The sequence below is a fragment of the Saccopteryx bilineata genome, chromosome X (assembly GCF_036850765.1).
Source record: "Saccopteryx bilineata isolate mSacBil1 chromosome X, mSacBil1_pri_phased_curated, whole genome shotgun sequence".
Classification (NCBI taxonomy): Eukaryota; Metazoa; Chordata; class Mammalia; order Chiroptera; family Emballonuridae; genus Saccopteryx; species Saccopteryx bilineata.
In genome coordinates, this window is record NC_089502.1 from 103,910,765 (window position 1) to 103,933,397 (window position 22,633).

The 22,633-nt window shown below is 37.1% G+C and overlaps 1 protein-coding gene and 1 pseudogene across 12 annotated transcripts in view; both read right to left on the reverse strand.

Annotated features, from left to right (window-relative positions):
- The window catches only part of HUWE1 (HECT, UBA and WWE domain containing E3 ubiquitin protein ligase 1), a 179,513-nt gene that overhangs the window by 90,844 nt on the left and 66,036 nt on the right, over positions 1-22,633 (reverse strand). For 10 of the 12 annotated variants that reach the window (XM_066249119.1, XM_066249123.1, XM_066249129.1 and 7 more), the window contains 13 exons: positions 22,484-22,546; positions 20,704-20,781; positions 19,803-19,850; positions 19,652-19,720; positions 18,994-19,093; positions 17,621-17,721; positions 16,835-16,985; positions 16,571-16,698; positions 15,805-15,945; positions 15,492-15,597; positions 13,370-13,489; positions 12,780-12,881; positions 12,222-12,302 (listed from right to left, as the gene is read on the reverse strand). In XM_066249119.1, the coding sequence (XP_066105216.1) occupies positions 12,222-12,302; positions 12,780-12,881; positions 13,370-13,489; positions 15,492-15,597; positions 15,805-15,945; positions 16,571-16,698; positions 16,835-16,985; positions 17,621-17,721; positions 18,994-19,093; positions 19,652-19,720; positions 19,803-19,850; positions 20,704-20,781; positions 22,484-22,546 (1,288 nt within the window). The remainder of the gene's footprint in view (positions 1-12,221; positions 12,303-12,779; positions 12,882-13,369; positions 13,490-15,491; positions 15,598-15,804; positions 15,946-16,570; positions 16,699-16,834; positions 16,986-17,620; positions 17,722-18,993; positions 19,094-19,651; positions 19,721-19,802; positions 19,851-20,703; positions 20,782-22,483; positions 22,547-22,633) is intronic. The other 2 variants (XM_066249122.1, XM_066249128.1) reach the window with 2 other exon arrangements.
- On the reverse strand, positions 14,193-14,280 carry LOC136318007 (small nucleolar RNA SNORA8; annotated as a pseudogene).

A 22,633-nucleotide genomic window follows, 5' to 3' on the forward strand; every position in this document is an offset into this window, starting at 1 on the left:
TTTGCGTTCAGCTGTGGTAACTTCACCCCATTGGCTAGTACAGTTACGCAAGCAACCAATAAGCTATCGACGACAAACAGACACTTAAGCCACATATAATAAAGATGTTCATCTTCATTAGTTATTATAGAAATGCAAATCAACATCAAAATTGCCGTTTTGATCACCGGTCAGGGCACACACCGGAACAGCTCATTGTTCCTGACTCTCTCTCTCTCTCTCTCTCTTTCTTCTCTATTCCCCTTCCTCCTCTCTCTCACTAAAATCAATAAATCTGGTGTGAAAGAGTTAACATTAGACATAATTATTATCAGATCTCCAAGAAACAAAATATTCTTTTGGTGTTCTATTTAGAAATGCAAATCAAAACTACAATGAGTTACTACCTCACAGCTGTTAGATTAGCTATTATCAACAAGACAAGTAATAATAGCAAATGCTGGAGAGGTTGTGGAGAAAAAGGAACCCTCATTCACTGTTGGTGGGACTGTAAAGTAGTACAACCATTATGGAAGAAAGTATGGTGGTTCCTCAAAAAACTGAAAATAGAACTACCTTATGACCCAGCAATCCCTCTACTGGGTATATACCCCCAAAACTCAGAAATATTGATAAGTAAAGACACATGTAGCCCCATGTTCATTGCAGCATTGTTTACAGTGGCCAAGACATGGAAACAACCAAAAAGCCATTCAATAGAAGACTGGATAAAGAAGATGTGGCACATATACACTATGGAATACTACTCGGCCATAAGAAATGACATCGGATCATTTACAACAAAATGGTGGGATCTTGATAACATTATACGAAGTGAAATAAAAAATTATTTATATTAAAAAAAGAGTACAAGGCTCCAACAAGGTCATAATAAAAACAAGGATAATCTGTGACAACAATAACATAAAAGGGGAGAGGATAAAAATCTGCAGTAGCAAAGGAGGATGGAGTGCAGAAGCACTGATAAGACAAAGGGCTCTTGCCTAACCAGGCAGTGGCGCAGAGGATCGAGCATCAGACTGGGACACGGAGGACCCAGGTTCGAAACCCTGAGGTCACCAGCTTAAGCACAGGCTCATCTGGTTTGAGTACAGCTCACCAGCTTGAGCCCAAGGTGGTTGCTGGCTTCAGCAAGGGGTCGCTCGCTCTGATGTAGATCCACCAGCCTTCCCCATCAAGGCACATTATGAGAAAGCAATCAATGAACAACTAAGGTGCTACAATGAAGAACTGATGCTTCTCATCTCACTTCCTTCCTGTCTTATCTGTCCTTCTGTCTCTCTCTCTCTCTCTCTCTCTCACACACACACACACACACATGACAAAGGACTCTTGTACATATAACAATTTTCCTCTTAATAACCTAAAGTTAAGCACCCACAAAAAAACCACTACTGAAACACATAGCTTACAAAAAGAAGGAAAAAAACGAATCCAGGGAAAGTATAGAATACCACCAAACAAAAGCAACTGACAAAAAACACAAGAGAAGAATGAGACAAGACACAGTTTCATTCAGAAAACAGAACATAAAATGGCTATCAGGAAATATTCAAGTATCAATAATTACTTTAAATGCAAATGGTTGAACTCACCAATAAAGAGGCAAGGAGTAACAAACTGGATCAAAAAGCAAAACCCAACCTTATGCTGCCTCCAAGAAACACACTTAAGCTGCAAGGACAAAAATAGACTCAAAGCGAAACTTTGGAAAATGATTCTCCAAGCAAATAATACCCAAAGAAAAGCAGGTACAGCCATCCTCATATCAGACAATGCTGACTTCAAGACAACAAAGGTAACCAGAGACAAAGATGGACATTTCATAATGATAAAGGGGACACTGTATCAAGACATAAGATGTCTTAATATATATGCACCAAACTAGGGTGCAACAAAATATATAAAACATCTACTAACCAATTTAAAAATAGGAACAGACAAAAGCACAATCATACTTGAAGATCACTGAAGATCACAACAGACCACTGGAGGTTTTAGACAGATCATCCAAACATAAAATCAATAAAGAAATATCAGCCTTGAATGAAACACTAAACCAAATGGACAAAATAGACATTCACAGGACATTTCATCTCAAAGGTCAGATTATACATTCTTCTCCAGTGTGCATGAAACATTCTCAAGGATAGACCATATGTTGGGCCACAAAACTAGTATCTACAAATTCAGGAAGATCCAAATTATACCAAGACATTTTCTGACCATAAGGCTATGAAATTAGAATTCAGCTGTAAAAAGTAAAGAAACCCACAAAAATGTAGAAATTAAACAACGTACTTCTAAAAAAATGACTGGGTCAAAGGAGAAATAAAAGCAGAGATCAAAAGATATATACAGACAAATGAAAATGATAACACAACATATCAAAATTTCTGAGATGTAGAGAAAGCAATAATAAGAGGGAAGTTTGTATCATTACAGGCTTATATCAATAAATAAGAGAGAAATCCCAAATAAACGACCAAAGATCATATCTTCAAGTACCAGAAAAAGAAGAACAAAGGCAACACAGTCAGAAGAAATCATAAAAATCAGAGCAGAACTAAATGAAATAAAATAGAGAACAAAATAACTATAGAAAAAAATTAATAAAGAGTTGATTCTTTGAAAAGATCAATAAAATTGATAAACCCCTGGCTAGACTAAGGACAAAAGAGAAATAACTCATATAAACAAAACCCAAAATGAAAGAGAAATTACCACAAATCTCATAGATATATCAAAAGATCATAGTAGATTACTATGAAAGATTATATGCCACCAAATTCAACAACCTACAGCCTTGGTCGGCAAATTGCGGCTCTTTGGCTCCTTGAGTGTGGCTCTTCCACAAAATACCACGTGTGGGCGCTACCTTGATAAGGAATGTACCTTCCTATATCGTTTTAGTTTAAAACATTTGGCTCTCAAAAGAAATTTCAATCGTTGTACTGTTGATATTTGGCTCTGTTGACTAATGAGTTTGCCAACCACTGACCTAGAGGAAATGGACAAATTCCTAGAACTATACCATCTTCCTAGGCTGAATCACAAAGAAGTGGAAAACCTAAACAGATATATAAACAGGGAGGAACTAGAAACGACTATCAAAAACCTCCCTGAAATAAAATTCCAGGAACAGATAGCTACATTAGTGAATTCTATGAAATATTCAAGGATTTGGTACCTATACTTCTTAAAGTCTTCCAAAAAACATAAGAAGCAGCAATACTTCCTAACAAATTTTATGAGTCCAACATAACCCCGATACCTAAACCTGGTAAGGACAACACAAATAAGAAAATATAGACCAATATCTATAATGAATAAAGATATAAAAGTCCCACACAAAATACTAGCAAATTAAATACAACACATTAAAAAATAATACATCACTATCAAGTGGGACACATTCCAGGAGAACAAGGATGGTTCAACATTTGGAAATCGATCATCATAGTACACATCAACAAAACACAGAACAAAAATCGTATGATCCTCTCAGTATAAGCAGAAAAGGCATTCAATGAGATACAACATCCCTTCATGTTTAAAACACTCAATAAAATTGAAATACAGGCAAGTACCTCAGCAAAATAAAGGCCATATATGACTAACCATCAGCTAATATCATACTACATTATGAAAAAAATGAAGGCTGTTTTTCTAAAATGAGGAACAAAACAAGGCTGCCCACTCTCTCCACTTATTCAACATAGTTCTGGAAGTTTTAGCCAGAAGCGATCAGGGAAGAGAAAAAATAAAAGGCATCCATATTGAGAAAGAAAAAGTAAAAGGCATCATTTTTTTGCTAATGGCATGATCCTGTACATAGAAATCCCCAGAGTCCAGCAAAAAAATGATTAGCAATAAGAAACCAAAACAGTCAAATAGCAGGATACAAAAATCTACAAAAGTCTATTACTTTTCTACATGCCAAAGATGATATTTTGAAAATTAAACTCAAAAAAACAATTCCTTTTATAATTGCATCAAGAACAACAAAAAATACCTAGGAATAAACTTAACAAGGGATGTGAATGACCTATACAGTGAACACTACAAAGCACTTCTGAATGAAACTGAAAAAGATACAATGAAATGAAAAAATATTCCATGTTAATGGATTGAAAAAAAATCAATAAAGTTCAGATAGCCACATTCCGCAAAGCAATATACAAATTTAATACAATCCTCATCAAAAATCCCAATATCATTATTTAAAGAAACAGAACAAAGTATCACCAGATTTGTATGGAACCATAAAATACCCCAATAGCCAAAGCAATCCTCAGAAAAAAGAATGAAGCTGGAAGTATCACACTATCTGACTTCAAATTATACAATAGAGCCATGATAATCAAAACAGCATGGTATTGGCAGAAAAACAGACATACAGACAAATGGAACAGAACTGAGAGCCCAGAAATAAAACCACATATACATAGATAAATAATCTTCAACAAAGGAGCCAAAAACACACAATGGAGAAAAGAAAGCCTCTTCAATAAATGGTGCTGGGAAAATTGGAAAGCCACTGCAAAAGAATGAACTTTAGGCCCTGGCCGGTTGGCTCAGTGGTAGAGCGTCGGCCTGGTGTGCAGGAGTCCTGGGTTCGATTCCTGGCCAGGGCACACAGGAGAGACACTCATCTGCTTCTCCACTCCTCCCCCTCTCTTTCCTCTCTGTCTCTCTCTTCCCCTCCCACTGCTAAGGCTCCACTGGAGCAAAGTTGGCCTGGGGTCTGAGGATGGCTCTGTGGCCTCTGCCTCAGGCGCTAGAATGGCTCTGGTTGCAACAGAGTGACACCCTAGATGGGCAGAGCATCTCCCCCTGGTGGGCCTGCCGGGTGGATCCTGGTCGGGTGCATGCGGGAGTCTGTCTGACTGCCTCCCTGTTTCCAGCTTCGGAAAAATATAAATAAATAAATAAATAAATAAATAAATAAATAAATAAGAATGAACTTGACTACAGTTTGTCCTCATGCACAAAAATTAATTCAAAATGGATAAAAGACCTAAATATAAGACCTGGAACAATAAATTACATAGAAGAAAACATAAGTACTAAACTCATGGACCTTGGCCGTGGCCACAGAGAACAATTTATAAATTTGACTCCAAAGTCAAGGGACATAAAGGCAAAAGTAAATTAATGAGACTCTATCAAACTAAGAAGCTTCTGCACAGCAAAAGAAACTGACAACAAAACAGCTAACTAGCTAACTAAATGGGAGATGATATTTGCAAACAACTCCAACAAGGAGTTAATATTCAAAATACATAAAGAACTCACAAAACTCAGCAACAAACAAGCAAATAATCCAATTGAAAAATGGGGAGAGGGCATGAACAGATACTTCTTCCAAGAAGACATACAAATGGCCAAAAGATAATATGAAAATATGCTCATCTTCAGTAGCTGTTTGAGAAATGCAAATCAAAACTACAATGAGATACCTCACACCTGTTAGATTAGCTATTATCAACAAGACAGATAGTAACAAGTGTTGGAGAGGCTGTGGAGAAAAAGGAAACCTCATTCACTGTTGGTGGAAATGCAAATTAATATAACTATTATGAAAGAAAGTATGGTGGTTCTCCAAAATACTAAGACTAGAACTATCATATGACCCAGCCAATTCCTCTACTAGCTATCTACCCCCAAAACTCGAAAACACTGTAAAACTATGTAAAGACACATGCAACCCCATGTTCATTGCAGAATTATTCTCAGTGGCCAAGACATGGAAACAACCAAAGTATTTCTCAATAGAGGATTGGATAAAGAAGATGTGGTACATATGTACAATGGAATACTACTCAGCCATAAGAAATAATGGCATAGTGACATTTATGACAACATGGATGGACCTTAAGAACAATATACTGTGTGAAATAAGTAAATCAGAAAAAGCTAAGAACTATATGATTTCACAAATAGGTGGGATATAAAACTGAGACTCATGGACATAGATAAAAGTGAAGTGGTTACCAGGGGGAGGGGATGTAGAGGACGGGGATGTGGGTGAGGTAGTGGGGGGAAGGGAGTAAAGAGGAACAAATATATGATGATGGAAAATGATTTGAATTTGGGTGATCGGTATAAACATAACAGTTCAAATGCTATAGAAATGTTTACCTGAAACCTATGTACTCTTATTGATCAATGTAACCCTGTTAAATTTAATTTCCTAAATAAAATAATAAAATTAAAGTGGCCCTGGCCAATTAGTTCAGTCCGTTAGATCATTGTCCGAAAAGAAGTTTGTGGTTCGATCTCTGGTCAGGGCACTCAAGGGAAGCAACCAATGAATGCACAACTAAGTGGAACAACAAATGAATGCTTCCCTTCCCTCTCCCCTCTTTCTGTCTCTTTAAAAATCAATCAATAAAGAAAAATTTAAGTCCTGGCTGGATAGCTTGGCTGGTTGGAGCATCACCCCAAAGTGCAGAGGTTACTGGTTCAATCCCCAGTCAGAGCACATACAGGAACAGCATGATGTCCCTGTCTGTCTCTACCTCCCTGCCTTTCTTAATAAAACAAACAAAAAATTTTTAAACATTAAATCAAAAAGAGGGAAAGTGAAGGGTTACTAAAAAAGAAAAGAAAGAAAATGGTGAGAAAGGCATGAAGGAAAGGCAGACTAAGGGTCTTATTTTGTCCAGTTTGGCAGAAAACATAGTAAAAAATGTTTAGATATCAACATAAAACAGAAAAAAAGACTAGGAAAATTAAAAGAATTGGTGATCACAAAAAACTGACAGTATATAAAGGTTATTTCTTTAAGATAAAAAGGTACGATACCTTAGTAAGTCATTCTGCTGAAAACTAAAAGCTGGATTAAATATTTGAAAACATGTTTTAAAATGTGAAGAGCAGATTACATAAATTACAGTAAAGTTCCAAACTAAGTCAAAGTAGGAATGAATTCAGAGCTTCAGACTTTTGTCTTAAGAGCAGTTTAACCAAGTGAAACCTTGGTTTTCAAGATTATTTAGGGTACTGGAATAGGACCTAAAAGCACAGAGACATACCTTCATTGAATAGGAAATCCAGTAGAAAGGGAGTCTGTTTATATAACAGATGGCAGTACACCAATCACATGTAATGGAACCTGCTGGAGAGTTGCTGCTTTCCACCCCATAACTGGGTCATACTCCTAATAAAGGAAGGGACTCAAGAGTCAGCCCGATTCGAGAGTCAATTGCAGTCATTTTGGCACTGGAGGACACCTCAATAAAGGTATGCCCATTGTTCATATTTTTAGAATCCTAAGTTGTAGATAATTGCTTCATTGTTTTTTCCTTGTCTATGGGCTCAAAATAGTTTATCATATTCAGGATTATGTCCTATGGAGCCTTCCACATTGGGGATACACTGCTGCTCAGGCTTGGCATATTATAATTAAAGGCTCTAATGTCTCAACTCATGTCAAGGCTGCCAAAGAGGAAACTCATTTTTATGGCATAGCTGATTAATTTGCTCATGCTTTGCAAATAAGCTCAGATATTACTCTTTGCCCAGGGTTCAATGGGGTTCATGAAACATGCAGTCATCACAGTCCCTGGACCTTTAAAATGTAGGGTAAATGCCACGCATTCCCATGCCACTATCACTAACCTAAATTCAATGTGATTTTTGCACCCTGTCCTACCACTGGCACCATGATCAACAGGAATCCATACAAAAGGGTGAACACCCCTTCTCTAACTGGCAAATTCACTTTATTGAGCCACTGCCCCAATCTGCTGGTGAAAACTGCTATGCCCTCACAAAGACTGTTACCTATATCTGCTCTTAGTTTATCCTTCCTACAGCCAAACCACTATTACAGGCCTCACTAAATGTTAGTTCCTTTCAGGCTTCCAGGTTACATTAACTCTGACCAGGGTATATATAAAGTCTACCGGAAAGTTCTGTCCGTTTTTGGAATAAAACAAAATACAAATTTTTCTTACCGTCAATAAACTTTATTAAATAATATAATTGCCATTATTATTAATGATTTCTTGCCAGCGTGAGGGCAATTTGTATATCCCATTTTTGAAAAATGTTTTATCTTTTGATGCAAAATATTGAACCAGTGCTTGTTTGATATCTTCTTCATTTTTGAATATTTTGCCCTTCAAAAAATTTTGTAAGGACAAAAACAAGTGATAGTCGGTATTATTCCTTTACCAAACACTTTCAATAAATTTCTACATGCTTCTGTAGCATTTCTTCCTTGTTGAAATTCATAAAAATTACAGTGGCGTAAATGAACTTTATCAGTAGCCATGGGTACACTATCGCTTCACACATAAGACTAACGTGAATCAACTTTGTTTTAGTTAATTTGCTATGTCAGTATGTATACATTAAGTGATAAAAATAGAGAGGTACACATATGCCAAATAAACGTGTCAAAACTTGTTGTGATAGAAATGGACAGAATTTCCGGTAGACCTTATACATTATACTGAACAGTCTGGGCATCCTAAGTCTGGGCATAAGCTGTAAAAACAAGGCATCACTTGCAGCTTCCAGTTTGTCTTACTGTCTGAAGACAGCAGGCCTAATAGAGAGACATAATGATCTATTCAAGGACACACTCTTAAACTTACAAAATGGACAAGTCTCCCTAAATGAGTCTCTTTTGCCCACTTTCTTAGTTATCCTGAACTTTCAACCTTTTAAGTCATATGATATCCTAACAAAATGCAACTAACCTCTCTGTTCCCTTCTGTAGACACAAAAGGAGATATTTCACATATAAAAATCTATGATACTCAAAGAGAAACCCTCCTCATTAAAGACACCTCCACTTTTTTATCCTGGTGCAAGCTGTGCTAGACTGGAACCTATATAGAAAGTGGGTAATGGAATAGGATTCACTGAAAATTGAGAGCCGTTGCCCTCCAAAAGACTATTCTGTATGTCACAAGAAAGTTCTCTACAATAGTCCGTCTGAATATGACACTTTTAAAAGTTCACTAATTGGAGGTCTCTTTTTGCAGGGCATGGAGGTCTCGGTGCCTGCTTGGTCTCTCACCTACAACTTTATGGTTCTTTCAAAAAGGAAGGAAGATCTTAAATTCATTCCCAGTACCAACATTCTTAAACAGGATGCTAGTTCTGGATCCACCCTGTTACAGAGACAGTGAATGGGAAGCCACTACAGCGTCTGGGAGAACAATGCCTGTAACTCTTATAACGAACAGGCACCTCTAGCATGACAAGGCCTATAGACCACAGGTCTGAAAATATGGAACAATCTGTCCCTGGTTGCTGGCACTGGCTCATTTGACTCCTGGCTTGGGTCTGGGATTCTACAGCTCCAGCTCAATCCCAAACTCCATGGGCTTCTTTTGCCCATGCTGTGACCTCACTTGTTTGGGGTAGTCAATTGGTATATAATTTCCCCAGAAGAAATTACTCTGTAACTCCTGGAGACAAAGAAATATCAATCTTCAGTTACTTTTATAATTATTTCTCAAATACATAAAACTTTGCATCAAGTTCTGGAGCTAGGCCAGGACTCCCACCAATTTAGCATCTTCAATAATGATTTCAGCACAACTGATAGCCCCAACTTCAAAGCTGACACCTCCAAATGTGAAGTGCCCCTATCATTACTACCAAATCACCCATTACAACTCCACAGCCCTATCGAATGAATTCCCCTCATCTGACAGTCCCACATTTCATTTTCCATTATTCCACCACCACTACCAACATTTCTTATCTTTCTCAACCTGATGGACAATGTTTACGTAATTGTAACAGAAAATGTCATCTGAGCACTAATTCTCCAGTAATGATATCAGGTGCACTAGCTCAGGCTACCACTTATACAAATAACGTGCCTCGCTGGATGTGTTCAATATTCACATTGACTACTTGTCATCTTCTCTAGTTAACAGTCTACAATAATCACAATAGTTAGCACCAGAGAAACACAGCAAAAGTAGACCTGAAGAGATTAGGTCATCACAACCTCATCATGTGCTTCCTTACTAAATTGCCCTCATGCCCTTTCTAGCCTCTTGCACCAATTTAGAGTCTGAACTGAGACTGTTTGAGACTATTTTGACCTCGCCTGTTCAACCTGATATAATTTGGCCAGTAGAAGCTCCACCCTCCAACCTACTTGAACTACTAGTTCTCCTATGACACAACTCCTGTTTGTCAAGGTCATACACTCTACTCCACCAACTGCTCCCTTCAAAGCCTGACCTCTTTCCTATGGATAGTTAATACCCAGGGTACTCGAGATCCAACTAGCAAGTCTAGTTCTTTCATCAAGTCTTACCACAAAAGGGAGCACTGGGCTATCATTTTACCTATTACACTGGGTCTCATCACCATCTCTGGTACAACAGGCCCAAGTTTAGTTATTTTCAATTCTGTATGAGACTCACTTCATAGAGCTTACCCAGGTAACTCTGGCTGATCACATAAACCAAACTGCTCAGGCCTTAGAAGAGCCCTTAACAAGAGACAAAGCAGTCTAGTTGTTCTGATAGATGACAAAAGATTGACACTAAACTAGCAACTAGTATATCAAAGTGGAGCTCGTGCCTTAGAGAGGACCTCCTGCTATATGTGAGGCAAGAATGAGGGAAAGATTACAGAATAGGTCAACAAACCAAAACAGTCAATTTTATTAAGAAAATATCCAGAGATTTTCAGACCCCCACCCTCCTTAATTTCTTTTTCAGGTCATCTCCTGTGCGGGGTAAAAGGCTCTATGTATTATTTATGGACCTAAAATAATTGCTGGATTAATTATTTTGGGTTGGCTTTGCAAATTTAGTCTCTCTCTCAAGTACAAATTTTTAAAATAAGAAACCTGGGAGGTTGCTATGCTAAGAATCTAGAGAAGGCATTTTGACCTCCACTGACATTTGTTTTAGTTCTCAGTTTCATTTCCTTCTTCCTACATTATCCTGAGAGGGCTTACCTTCTCTCTATCCCAAACCCACAAGTACTTATGTCCTCTTATGGCATCGTTTAAACCTCCCCTTAAAAAAAAAAAAAAGCCTGTGCACTTGTTTTTCTCTCTCTGTTAGGGGCTTTCTCCCAGACAAAATCGTCTTTCTCTACCCATGACCTGGAACTGCACAGGCATAACAAACCTTTTTTGGGGGATCATACCAAAGGACTACTGTTTTGAGTGTTGCCATCTGAACCTAACCTTGGAAGGGAGCCTCTCCACATCAAGGTGGAACTACTGTAACACAAGGGAACACTTCTTCAACCTGATAAAAAGGAACAAAACCTTCAGCCAACCTCAAACTTAATGGTGCAACACTAAATGCTTTCCCCCAAGTTTGGGAACAAATCAAAGATGCCCATTCTCACCACTTCCATTTAGCCCTGCATCAGAAATCTTTGCCAATTCATTAACACAACAAAACAAAAAGAAAAAAGGACTATAAAGAAGCAAAACAATTTATGAACTACTAAGTGACTTCAGCAATATCACAGACTACAAAGTTAATACACAAAAATCTTACATTGTTTCAGCAAGGGAATATCTAAGTTGCGGTAATCAAAACTACTCTCTCCAGACATCCCAAAGTATTAAAAATGCCTGCTATTGGTACAAGAAGGTTTTTCTATTTCTACACCTCCTACTATATGCCTTTATAATTTTAAGAAGAATTTTAAAAGCCAATGTATTACATGTATTGTCCTGAATATAGATGGCACTGAATAAATGCCAGTTAATAAAAATAAGGTCTGAACAACAGGAATATTCAAAGTAGTGCAAATAGCAAATTGAAAATAACTATAAAATACTCAAAGCATCTAAAACTGTATTTCCTACAGTGTGAAACAATTTTCCACACTACAGCTTGTGGGTTGGCATTTAGTTCTGAGAATGGAAACAATTCTGACTGGATTTTCCAGACCAAGGTTAACGGCTAACCAGCAAATAAAGACACATTTCTTATCACACTTGAAGCGTACATACAGCACAAAAAGCCAAATATACAATACTGCTATTTATTACAAATGATTCGCAATATACTGCTTATAGAAGTATACTTGGCATTTAAGAAATGGATATTTGAAATTGAATTCTGACTTTTCTATATTTTATCACCAATTAGAAAGACACATAATCACCCAGTGGACAAGTGTATATGGTAAAATCTTATAAGAATAGGAAACAGAGAACTCTGCCAACTTATTCCAGCTTGCTATAATCAAATATCAACTCCACTTACCTAGGAGAAAAAGTGATGGGCCATAGTATTCTGCATTGCTGATGATGTGTTTCAGGGAGGTAGGCAGAGAACCATCCATCACTAAGAGAAAGGTAATTATTAAAGAAAATATGATCAGTCCAGTAGTAGTTTAAAGGGTGAGGATGATGGATCAATATATTACATATAACACACTGTGGTAAATAGTTTGTATTGATTTCAATCTAATGGCCTCTACCTGTCTCTCCTCCCCATATCCTATTATTTATTCCTTGTCCATACAATAACCTTTTCACACTGAGTCAAAGAATAAAAGAATACAGACAGAGAGAGTTGGAAGTGAGTACAGAGTCAAAAGCTGGAAAAGGGAAAAAAATATATAGGTGAATTATTGTGAAAATTACTAAATGATCCTTAGGTTTGGGGAAAGTGACACTAAACGACTAAAACCTTTTCAAAATGGCATGGCCTTCTCCTAAGCCTGCCTTAAAAAAGAAGAGTAGCTTTAGAAAGTATGAAAAGGACCAATCTTTGAGACAGTCAAACATATCTTTCAAGAAAGTATCTAGAATCAAATACCATGTCGTATGCCATCTGAAAAAGCTGGGTCTTGAATGGCCTTCTTGAGGAAATTCAACATGGATTTGAGAAGTGCTGCTCGTTGTGGAATACACTGGACTCCTGGCAAGGGAGAGAAAGGATTACACTGGGCTTATCATTAGATCACAGTGAGTAGGCACATAAAACAAATTTCTAAGAGACCCACCTATAGCAAACCTAGCAGACATTTGAAGTGAGATCTCTGGACGTTGGAAAGAACACTTACCTAAACTTTAACATTAGAAAACAAATCAACAAGGACTGAATAATAAAGTTAAAAGCCCAAAGTAAAAAAAGAAAAATTACAAAGTGAAAAGATGAACTTTCTGATCCTCAGTTCCTGTTTTAGATATTATCTATCTTCCGACATGGCTGATGTAATAAAATAATCTATGTATGATCTTTAGAAAGCTATAAAACGCTACAAAAATAAATATGAAAAAACAAACACCTGAATGGCAAACATATAGTCCTAAGAAGCAAGCCTTCAAACATATCACTCAAGCTCCCCCAAAGCATCTTACTCCACTAGTTATTTAATCAGAGTAAAAGATTGTGTATCTATATACCAGGTCGGGTGCCAGGGCAGATAGCAGTACTGCTGCTGGAACTTGACCTTAATTCAACATCCAGACGATGTTCCATAGAGGTGGATGATCCTGGACTATTTTCCATAGTCACATCTGCAACTTAAGTAAAGATTATGATAAAGAAACCAGTTAGAATAAAAAGGTAACCAACCACAAAAAGAAACATTGTATGAGAATTCTTTACACTAAGGTGAGATGAATGATATAGCAAAGGGAGAGAATTAGGATATTAAAACACAACATAAAAATGTATGCTATCCACAAACAAATAGAAAATATTTAACAATATTAGTCATTCAAGAAAGGAAAATTAAAAACAATCATATAGAAGTCCTTCAATATTTCTCAATCACAAAATTTGGGAGAAAAAAGGGTGGTAATACATGCAATTTTATATACTACTGGTCGTTAATAGTAGATAGGTAGACCTTGTTGGGAGGGTAACAATAAATATCAAAAGCATTAAGACGTTAATGCTCAATATACTTATATGAAAGGATGTCTATGATACACTGAGTGAATAGTGGTGAGTATGTTAATGATTTCATCTTCTCATTTTAAAAACTATGTACTTATGTAAGTGTGTACTTGAATATGCATTAAAAAAATGAAAAAAACCAACACCAAAATAGTAGCTATGGTAAACAGGAAACGAGCATTCATTTTTACTTTATAGACTTGACTAAAGTAATTTTAATTAATAGGGTATAAAATATACAATTACTTCTTACAATTTATACAATATAATAAAGCTCCATGGTCACTGGTTACATTTTGACATACTTTCTTCCGATTTTTTTTATACTGTATCAATAGAAATACCAGGTTTAGCATGCACAAAGCCAAGAAAACCAACAATGCCAAATACTGAATTTCTATCGCACTGTGCTTTGAACACTCTTTCGATTTTTTAATACACATACAAATATACATACATCTGCCTACTTAATTATAGGAAACACAAACTCATGGTTTTGTACCCTGATTTTCATTGATCATTAAATTTTCTCTAGAAATACATCAGAATCACCTGGATTAGTTGTTAAAAATACATTTTGGCTAGGCCGGTGGCTCAGTAGTAGAGCGTCGGCCCGGTGTGTGGAATTCCAGGTTCGATTCCTAGTCAGGGCACACACGAGAAGCGACCATCTGCTTCCTTCTCCCCCTTCCTCTTTTTCTCTTTCTCTCCTCCCTCCCTCCCTTTCTTTCTTTTTTCTCTCTCTCGCTCCCTCCGCAGCCATGGCTGGACTGATTAGAGCATGTCGGTCCAGGCACTGAGGATGGTTCTGTGGAGCCTCCACCTCAGGCACTAAAAATAGCTCAGTTGTGAGCATTGGTCCCAGACAAGGGCTGCCGGGTATATCCAGGACAGGGTGCATGTGGGAGTCTGCCTCTCTATCTCCCCTCCTCTCACTTAAAAAACAAAACAAAAAACACATGTCATTTCCTGCTCTTCATTTGCAAACTTAATGAATTACATGAACAGTGTAGATGAGGGTCTAAATCTTCAGCAAGCACTTCAATTTATTCCCATGCTTACTAAAGTTTTAATAACCACTGATTTATAATGAACAGTGAGTTGATTCTTTAGTCTTTTACACCACATCATTTAAATGGCACATTTTTATCAATACCCTGGGATTTCATCCATTAGCTCAAATACAAGTTTGCTCAACAAGAGGCTAGGGATAGAAACTGGGAAAAAGCGGCTTCTAGGGAACAGCAATTCACATAGGTAATTAAGCGCGGAATAAAGAAAGGGAGGAAAGGCAAGCTATAGATTTAGTGTTAAGAATGAAAGTATTATAAATTCTACTAACTTTACTATAAGCATGGTAACAGATATGTGTAATGACAACCTGGGTCATCAAGGTAAGATTAACTTAAATTATAAGAAAGCTATTTTGGGAGACTTTAAAAAAATTTTGGAACTACAATTATGAACCATGCGTTTGGGTGGAGGGAGATTTAAAACAATGTTTTGTGGTTGAAAATGTGTACAAGTTAGTTATGCACTTTAGAATTAATGAGAATGAAAATTGGGGTTGGATGACAGCTAAATGTCAAGCACAAAAATATTGACTTAGTAACTATTAATTACCATCCATATCAGTTTCCATTTCTTCTCCTTCTTGTGTAGTACTGGGTCTCTGGATCTTTGGCTTGATCACAAAGGGACATTCTTTTCGGCACAAATCTACTTCATGCTATGATCAAGGGAAAAGTAGTAAGAAAATCTTACATATATATGAAGGATTAAAAATAATTATATGAAAGAATGTCACATGAAAATTACAAAACTGGTTTTAAAAAACAGAAGAGGAATAAAATGGCTCTTTAGGATTATAAGGGTAGTTCCTAGGCTCAGGTCACATTGGGTATAAGTCTATGCAAAGTGCTGTGTATAATAATACCTCAAGTCTATAAATGAAGATAGAAAGTCCACTATGCGATTGAAAAGCTGCCATATCCAGGTTCGTGATGAGGTCAACCACTCTGACAGCTCTGGTAACAAATGTTATCTGGTCCTGTTCATCACCAAGAAACTTTATGACCTATCAGGGAGAGAAAAAGAGGCAAAACCAATCAAATGAAGACGCAAAGTTGCAAATAATGTAATCTTTTGGAAACATGCACTGTACGGTGTCAGGGAGGCAGCAATGGTATAGGAAGAAAAACACTTGTTTGATTTTTGGTGCCTGCCAAATGATATAGCTCTATCACTTTTGGGACTCAAGTGCCTGAGGTAATGGGGACATAAATTACTTTACAGGGTTAAATAAAATAGGAGAAAAAGCTGATGATGCTCAATAACTAGTAAATCCTATAAACACACCAGAACAACTTACAAAGTACCTTTATATATATTTTCTTCAGTGTCATGCCTAAGGTCATGATAAGATGTGGCAATGACTTGACTAGTTCTGGAGCCTATAATCACACCATCTGGGCTATGATCAACTCTTAATAATGGAGACAGCTGCTCTTAGATGTTGTTAATGAGACAACTAGAAGGCTAAACTATAAATATTAATTATAGCATTTTCTGCTTAAGCTTTCTTACGCTATTTGCTCTCACTGTGAAGCATTTCAAACTTCCAACACTACATCCTCTCTTAGATGACTTTCCCACAAATATATATACATATGCACACATATATGTTTTAAAATGTAGAGCACCTTCAATAAGGCTTCCATCATTCCACAGGAGACCAAGGCTTCACCACCAGCATCGTAGCTGGCCAGATGGTATAAAAAAGAGAAGAGAGCAGTGGCAAACTGGTGAGGGTAAGGATCCATGGAAGGATCTACAAAGGAGTTTGGGAGAGAGAGAGAAAAAGTAAGCTCAGATTGGTGTTAAGCTGGGAGGATGTTAAACAAACAGAAGACAAGCAAAGGGTAGGATTCCTTTTGTTGCCTAGAATAGTAACTACCAAAATTTACCAATCATGGCCTGGATACAGTTCCGTACAAGTACAGGCAAAAATCCATGATAGGATGCAGTTCCAGTACAGTCAATAATACTGCTGAGCTTGGGAGTTCTCTCCAAGTGGACAATTGATGTTAATGTTCGCAAAGAAGCAGCTTTAATCTCCTATGAAAACAGAAGGTAAACATGGTATGTGTTTTAAATAAGTAAATGACTAAAACAAGTTGCTAATAACCAAAACTCTAAAATTTAGGTCATTCTACTGGTAACTGCTTGGTGGATATGGAACTCTGATGAGAATAACACTGAAAATCCAGCATTTGTTAACTTTATAGCTAAATATCCAGAGGAAGAAGTAAAAGGGCCATGATTCCCTCTTGGGGTTCATTCTAAACTATTGGGAAATACAAAGGGGCAAATACAGGAGGTTCTTGGGTTACAACACAGTTCTATTCTTACGACAGTGATGTAAACCCTAATTTGGTGTAAGTCAAAAACACACCCTAGCCTAAGTCACTTACCTATCCTAACACAGTTGTAAAATCATAATCTAGGACATAAAAACACAGCTAAGCCACGGAAAAAGAATACTGCATATTCTTCTGCCATGCGCAATCAAGCTAGTTTGCCCACGTTGTCTGTAAGTACGATACTAATGGTGTAAGCCCAAACACTCACATCTCAATTTTTAAAAGTTTTTATGGGAGTGAGCATCATAAACTCGAAATGTCATAACCCAAGGACCCCCTGTAAATACATATTAGCCTAATATATACAAGAGAATATTAATAAACACTTACCATCAGCTGCTTATCGGTTATCTGAAGGACATCTACCAACTCCTCTATCAACCCATTATACAAGATACTGTTTGCTGACTCCTGCAAGGCATTGGAATACACTGCAAAAGGAGAAATAAACACTTTAGGCAAGAAGGCAGTGGTCAAGCCACTGCCTAATGACAAACATTTTGGCACCTACTGGCTCTGGATAGGATTCCCTTCTAACCAGCACTGGAGGACAGATTCACTGAATTCTAGAGGAATGGATCAAACATAATCATAAGCTCTAAATATCCAGCCAACTGACATTCTGCTATTAATGGTATCGGTTGTCTTGACAAAGGATTTTTGGAATGAAAGAATGAAGAGTTACTATTTAATAACATCACTACTTGATATGAAAACTCTGTTGGCCTTTGGACATAGAATTCCATTTTAGCCTCTTCATATATACTTCTGTTTCACTGGATACACAAGCTGTAAACAGAACTTATGGACTATTGCAGAATAGGCCAGAAACTTGTACAACATTGGAGTAAAACTTGAGAATGCATGTAATACACTTTCAACGAGTCTCCACATGAAGAAAATACTGGATCAGTCTCTGGAAGTGCAAACCAGTGGGGTTAAAACATTTAGTTTTCAACAAGCATTCCCTGAGCACCCACTAACACATCAGAAATGATGCTAGGTATGACCACAAAGAGAAGAGTAGGAATTCCATTTCAAGGAACTCCTAGTTTAAAAGAGCAGATGAGTAATAACAATGAGAGCTTGCAATATTAATAGCAGATACCATTTCATACCTTCTAGGTGCCTAGCCTGTACTAGGTGCATTACAGACTTCTGTTTAACTCTTATATCAGCTTATAAAATAAGTATTGTCCCAATATTAAATGAGGAAACTAAAGCCAAGAAGATAAGCATGTGGCTAGTAATATGCAGAGTTAGGGTGAGAGACAGGACTGATTCCAAAACTAGTGTGCTTTGTACTCTACCATCCTATAATAAAAGTAAAATGTACAGTATTGACTACTTAACAAATATTTTCTGACTTACTTTGAAATTACATTCCTGAAGGACACAGAAGAGGAAGATGAAACGGCAAGAGGAGGGCCGGGGAGGTAACTACCTGAATACTCAACACAGATCAAAATCAAGACTGAACCCATGTAGTGTATCAAAAACAACCCTATGCTCTTTCGGATCCAACATTAAAGAGCTTAGGAAGGTGAATATGGTGAACACCAGGTATGCTGGCAATTTTACAATTCAACTTGCTACCTAGGTAACTACAATAAGCCTCACAGCAACAAAGACAGATGAAGTTCAAAGGAAATAAGTCTAAATAGCCTAACTGGTACCTGTTAATTACAGTGGTGTTCTCTTACCTAATATAGATATTGCATGCAGCCTTGCCTGAACAGCTTGCAATCGCTTCCTGTGATTAGAAAAGCCATGGGCCAGCCGTATGTGTGTAAATAACAGCATCTGTAGAGACATGACACCTAAATTAGGAAATCAACGGAAAAGGTGACTATACTTTCTGAGGGCTAAATCATACCTGTTGAGCCATTTAATAAAATAGTTTACTGTTGCTATTTGTTAAGTAAGGTGCCAAACAGAACAGTTCCACTCAGAGGTTAGCTGACAAAATGAGTGAGAAAACAGCCATACAGAATTCTATTGCCCCAACATAAGCAAACTGATAGGCACCAATCTGGAGGTATGTGGCAAGAGTTCTGATTGTTATTAACCAAATTAAGTATTTTATCAACATCACAATGAGTAGAAAAAAATAACACAACTAAATGTTTTCTTCTTTGGTATCCAAAGTGTTGCACTATTACTACCACTTATCTCATTATCATATATAAACCTAGGGAAGTGTTGGCCTCATAAAAAATGAGGAAACTAAGGCTTTCAGAGGCTAATTTATCCATGGTCTGATTATATTCTTTCTGCTATGGTGTCTCTCAGTCAAGCACATATCATTACTCCATATGAATAACATCTACACCCTTTAGATATTTTTAGAACATATCATACCTGCTTATCCTTAGGAATGCTGTACATTTTGGTAAGAGATTCCATGATTTCAGAAGGACTTTCTGAAATCTACATTAGAAAATAAAATAGTTAGGAACAAAAAGTAAACCAAATGTTACGAAAATAGTCAGTAGTCAAAGATACCTCTTACCTTGTCAAGTTGCTCTATGTGAATGTAATGTAGTGTGTTACTAGTTGTCTGAAATTAAAAAGATAGAAGAGTTGTTAAGAGTCATTATACCTTAGCTTTCCCTGCCATTTAGACTGCAAGAGCTGTCTGAAAACAAAGATGTCACCCTAGAATGAAGTCTGACTGAATGCTCTTAAAATCAACAGTTTAGAGTCTCCCAAAACACCCATTTTATATACAGACTACTCTCAGGAAAGGTTCTTTGAAACCAGTAACATAAAAATATAATGCACATAACCAGACATATTTCATATACTTCCTTGTTCCCCTTAAACCTTCTTTGTCTTAATCCCCACAGCCTTTGTATTCAGAGCAAAGACTGAATCCATGAAAATAGTTTCTCTTTAAATATGCATTAGAGCTGTTTTCAAGGCGCCATTAATCTAGAAAGTTTATTTATTCTTATTATATATATAGTAGGCAAATGAAAAAATATCTTATTCACTAGGCCACTTCTAAACTAAAATGAATTTTAGTATCTCCTCAAAGAATTGGAATGACCAGATAATTGAAGCAGGACCCTGGTAAACAATATATAGATTTCTTGAAGGCTGGCTTAAGTAGAGAAAGTCGAGCCATCACTATCCAGACTGCTACACTGCATGTTGGAACTGAGACTGAGAAAAATATACAAGTTATAGAAGTGCCCCATATAAGGAGTCCTGCTTTTAGCAGCTCCAATGTTAAGATCCAAACCTATCAGAGCTGGGCATATGATGAACACTTATTCTTGAGAATGTTTAGCTTGGGAAGGCAGCAATGTAACTCGATACCATTCCCTCATTTAACTGAGGAGTTCTAGAAAAGTCAACCCCAGTTACAGATCATAGACTCTATCAGAACAAGTCTGATTGAGACTCACCCTTTTCTCGATTTTGACCTCGGCCCCAGGGTCTGCATAGAATTCAAAGTGTAGTGTAGTTGCACTGGGTGGGTATTTCTGTGTATAAAGCACATGAAAGTATCAGATACCATCTCCCAAATCTTCCCTCAAAGTCCTAGCCATTGTGCAACTTATTGTGGTAGCAGAATGAGCAATGTAGTCAGCAGCTACAGTGCTGTCATTCCTTGTCTTAGCAGAGCTCAGATGTTTTTTAACAATACAGAATCAGGATGATGGAGCCCAGAGCTCCAAAATTTCATATTTCTTATTTACCCAGTTGCCCTTTCTTTCAAGAAATCAATTTGGACTGTAGCTAAGAGGGACAAGTCTGCTAAGCAGTAATGAATAAAAATCCAATAAAAGATAAAGACAAGTACAAGGGTCTAGGCACCAGCTCGAGAATGGGGGAAAAATTCTTATGGAAATCTTAGTGTTGTATCATCGCCTTCTGAAATATTTTATTCAAAGTATGCCTCACAGGTACACCTTCACAATTCTTCATAAACTCCCTTCCAAACCTGCTTTTCTGCACACACAGATACCAACTCAATATAATCCAGAACCTGACAACAAATCCTCTTTAACTCTAGAAAAGCAACATGAAAAACAAAGTAAGACTGCAATCACACGCCCATTAAAATGTATCCTTGATCCTTGAAATAAACCAGTGGCAGTGGTTGCCTCTGGGGATGGAGAATTATTGTATACCCATTTATGCTCTTAGAATTTTTAACATGTCTATATATTACTTCCTTTTAAAGTACAGATATTTTTCAAAGTCTCATAACATGCCAAATACACAGTATCAATAAATAAAAAGATGTGTGATTTCTTAACACAAGCTGGGACCAAAACAGGTAAAACACCATGTTTCTTATACATAAGGAGGCTCAGAATTAACCAACTAAACTTCAAGATGAAAACTCCAAACTAAATACCCTTTTAAGATTTATGTAGCTTCGATTATTAAACAGACAACACTCACCTCCCATATTATCCAATATCCATTAATATAATGCACACTTAATAAAGTAAACCAGCTAGGATGGGAAAGTAATTTGTCCTAATTTGTCATTTTCTGTGACCAGAAAAAAGCTTCTGCCAGAGGAAAAAAGGCTTGCTAAAATTCACTCAATTTCATCACAGCCATTGTCCTATACATGACAAACTGACAAAAGAAATACATCTGCTGAAAAATAATAGTTGCTTCTTGGCACAGAATTGTTCTAACAAAACCAGTTGTGCCTTGTGGTTCCACAGTAACATATCAAAGCAGAGGAGAGATGGCCTGAACTCCTAACCTAAGCATGAGTAAAAGGTTTAAGAAGGCCAGTGCATGAGGGGAAACATGAAAAGCACACAGAACATTTTCAGTTCTTCACCGTAATGGTGGAACTATTCTTTAGCCATTCTGAAACTATGCCATACTGTCAAGAGTTCCTGACAGCTCCAGTGAGAGAATGCAAGCAAATGCACTTTCTGATATTTTCATCAGTTTCAAGCTGATTCACCCAATGCAGCTCGAGAGCTGGCTATGAACATCCACTTTGCTTCTGAGCTTCTTCATCTACTGCCAGTACATTTAGAGCTCAAGCATTTGCAGACAAGGTGTACTATGTCTCAATTGATCTTAGATTCCTCAAAAATCCTGATGTGAAGTGGCAAGTTTATATACCATTTATTCATTGTAAAGTAAGGCTCAAAAAGAGATCATACACAGCTCTGCCAAAAGACACCCACATCCCAAAGAGTGACTTACCATCATATGCAAGTCTCTGCAACATTCTGCAAGTCCGAAGCCATTCTCCTTTCCACCCCAGCTCTTGGAAAATGAAAAAGACAGTGTTCAAACAGTGCTTAAGGTAGCCTTGTATATAAAATATTTAAAGAATATGTGGCTGTCTGGAAC